This window comes from Cervus canadensis, chromosome 27 (genome assembly GCF_019320065.1).
Source record: "Cervus canadensis isolate Bull #8, Minnesota chromosome 27, ASM1932006v1, whole genome shotgun sequence".
NCBI lineage: Eukaryota > Metazoa > Chordata > Mammalia > Artiodactyla > Cervidae > Cervus > Cervus canadensis.
In genome coordinates, this window is record NC_057412.1 from 11,745,682 (window position 1) to 11,749,211 (window position 3,530).

General features: G+C 34.6%; 1 protein-coding gene across 1 annotated transcript; it reads right to left on the reverse strand.

Moving 5' to 3' along the window:
• Window positions 1-626: 626 nt before the first annotated feature.
• On the reverse strand, window positions 627-1,601 carry LOC122428750 (2-iminobutanoate/2-iminopropanoate deaminase). Its single transcript, XM_043448844.1, has one exon. It carries the CDS (start codon window positions 1,530-1,532, stop codon window positions 1,119-1,121), a length of 414 nt encoding a protein of 137 aa, XP_043304779.1. The 5' UTR covers window positions 1,533-1,601; the 3' UTR covers window positions 627-1,118.
• Window positions 1,602-3,530: the final 1,929 nt, after the last annotated feature.

Sequence of the window (3,530 nt, forward strand, 5' to 3'; positions counted from 1 at the left end):
ACATCCTTGTAACTAATGTGTTTTATAACATAGTTTGTACCTTTAATCCCTTCCAGTTATTTTACCCAGTTACTCCACTCCTGTCCCCTCTGTTAACCACTAGTACATTCTCCATATCTATGAGTCTGCTTCTTTTTCATTATATTTATTTGTTGTGTTTTATAGATTCCACATATAACAGAAAACATACAGTCTTTCCCTAATTTCTTTCACTTACCATTATACCCTCCAGGTCCATCCATGCTGCTCTAGTAGCCAGATTTCATTCTTTTTTTTATGACTGAGTAATGTTTTATTAGATACATAGAAAGATAGATATCTCAATATTCTTTATACATTCATCTAGCCTTGGGTCTTTATTTTGACACTGTAACTTGGTTATTATAAATGCTGTTAAAAACATGAGGTCACATATGTCTTTTCCCAAAAATGTTTCTGTTTTCTCTGGATAAATATTAAAGAAGTGGAATCGCTGGATCATGGGTTAGTTCTTTTTGGAAGAACCTCTATACTGTTTTCCATCTTGGCTACACCAGTTTACATTCCCACCAATAGTGCACAAGGTTTTCCTTTTCTCCACATCCTCACCAATGCTTGTTATTTCTTGCCTTTTTTTTTTTTTTTTTTAAATCTGCATGCTATTTTATTTCCACTAGAAAAATATTATCTATATAAAATTTGGTCCAGTTTCTTCTCCTTTATCTCTGCCATTCAAATTTAAATGCTTTAATTTTATTCCAGTAAAAATCACATATCTGACATAATAAAATACTTCACATCATTAAATTAATAGGGTTTAGTTGAATTAGGTGTGCTCTTTCTTATTTCTCAGGAATAGTAGCTCATCTTTCCTACATGTTATTTCCTTCTACTTTTATTCTTCTGAGTTAACTAAGTAAGGCATGTCTGTTTTCCCACATCCAGCAATACAAGTGTTATAGAAGTGTAGTTTATAACATTAGTAACTAGATTCATCATTAATCTTCAATTCATGTTCCTTATTATATGGTATTTCCATAATATCTCCAGATACTTCAACCTTACCCTTTCCAACAAAGATTAAGCCATTAAGTTTAAAAATACTATTAAATTTCCAAACTAAATAACACTTGGCCCACTTAGAGGGATGCTGTCGTGAGAGGTCCTTGCACAGCTATTGCTTCGATCTCAACACGGCCTCCTTTGGGCAAAGCAGCAACCTGGTAAGCAGCTCTCGCAGGAAAACTACTCTGAAAATATTGTTTGTAGACATCGTTGACAGTACTGAAGTCATTTATGTCAGCCAGCAAAACAGTTGCTTTTACCACATTTGTGAAGTCACAGCCTGCTGCTTTCAGAATCTCACCGATGTTTTTAAGAGCTTGTTTAGCCTCTTCTGCCACCCCTCCTGGCACAAGCTGTCCACTTGCAGGGTCCATGCCTAGCTGTCCTGAAATGTAAATGGTCCTGTCGACTAACACAGCCTGACTGTAGGGACCAATGGCCGCGGGGGCCTTCGCGGTGCTGATCACCCTTCTGACCAAAGACGACATGGCTAACCCTTTTCCCTTGCTCCCCTCGGAAAAAACTACGCAGAACACAGCTCTCGCTTGCGCCTAATCTGACTCTATTTCTTGCCTTTTTAATGATATTATGACAGCTATGAGTTAATGAGGTCTAAATGGATTTTGCATATGTTTTATAACTTTTGTCTGATTTGTAGCTATATATCAGAAGTTTTGCCAATATTTTGGCCTTTGAGGTGAAGAGCTGACTAATTGGAAAGAACCCTGATGCTGAGAAAGATTGAGGGCAGTAAAAGAAGAGGAAGACAGAGGACGAGATGGTTGGAGGGCATCACTGACTCAATAGACAGGAGTTTGAGCAAAATCTGGGAGATAATAAAGGACAAGGAAGCCTGGCATGATGCAGTGCATGGGGCTGCAAAGAGTCAGACATGACTAGTGGCTGAACAACAGCAATGACGATGATAGTAGGAGAGATAATGGCAAGGATAGTTTGCTCATAGTGCAAAAAATCTGTCAATGAAGTCCAATTTATAAAGTAAAACACATAACTCCTTTCAAATTCTTCCATATATTTGAGCAATGCTACTTTTTTCTTTCAAAATATTATTTGTGCAGACATTTGACTGAACGTTATAGCACTGTTATAATACTGTTGTAACACTGTTGAGATGTATTATGAAACTTAAATTTCATTCCAAATACGTTTTCACCTCTTTAACATTAGATTTAAAAAAAAAAATTGTTTGACATTTAAACTGCTTTCAGACTATCTCCTCAAAGTGTCTTAATGATAGCTCTCATTTTTATAAATATATAAGTAATGGGACCAAGACATAATTCTCTGTGATAAAGGTGAGTTTTATCTCTGAGACATTTCATTACTACCTGAAATGATTGGAAGCTATAACTAACTCAACATAATGTCAAGATATTTTCTTGCTGAATATGTATGAATTAATATGTATGAAAAGAAAAAGTTTATAAATATGGTGAAACCCTTTAAAAATTAGTTTTTCATTAAAACATTCCTTAAATAAAGAATTTTTAGACCAACAATATGGTCTTCATTAATCAGCTGGTTCAGATAAAATAAAATTTCTATTGCCTACCCCAAAAGGATTTCATCTTATTTCTGCTATCCATGGGAGGAGTTGTAAAATTAAATAGGTTTTCCCTATAACAAATGACTGTGGAATATGATATATGTATAATAAAAACATACTCAAAGTCAGAATCCAGACAAGAGACATTTGTCTTGTTTTGTGACTAAGATGTCAGCCACAGAACAATGAGACTAAAACTGTGGTCTCTGGAACCTTAGTGATTGCATCATCTGCAAATTCTCAGGCCCAATTCCAGATATACTCAATTAGCTTGCTGGGATTCGGGGCTCAATAATCTGTACAAATTTTGTACAAATTACAAATTTGTACAAAAATCTGTACAAATTACAAATTTTAAGTAATGCTAATGAATACTCAAATTTGAAAACCAGTGTGTAGCATATTATGATAGAGATGGTGTCTGTGGTAAGATATTAAGAAAAGTCTGAAATCAATCTACAAATCACAATGGGTTAAGGAATTATGAATGGTACAGGATTTTAAGACACTACAAGGGGGCACTGTTGCAAATAATGAAGTTGAGCATTCTGCCACAGGCATCACCGTTAAGTGGCTTAATGTTGTGCTAAGAAGCTTTGATGTTATAGTACTAGTCCATGGCTTTCACCCTTTTGAAAGGAAAACTCATTGAAAAATATCTTTACATGTTTGAACAATAGAGATGAATGTATGAGTGTGCACTGACAAAATATTCTTACTCTATTTCTTTTTCACTTCTGGTAAATTTTATTATTTTCTACTTCACTGAAAAGTTGTTGGTTCAGATGTATAAAACTGATTTTATAATCCACTATGGACTAAAATCAGCAATTTAGATAATACTAGTGCATATGATTGAGAACAAAGGAAGTGTTTAAAATTAGGTGGAAATATGATCATACTTGCCTTTTAGAAAGAC

Bases quoted from the DNA above. Each gene is read 5' to 3' on its own strand.
- LOC122428750 (XM_043448844.1), bottom strand. From the start codon at position 1,532: ATGTCGTCTTTGGTCAGAAGGGTGATCAGCACCGCGAAGGCCCCCGCG.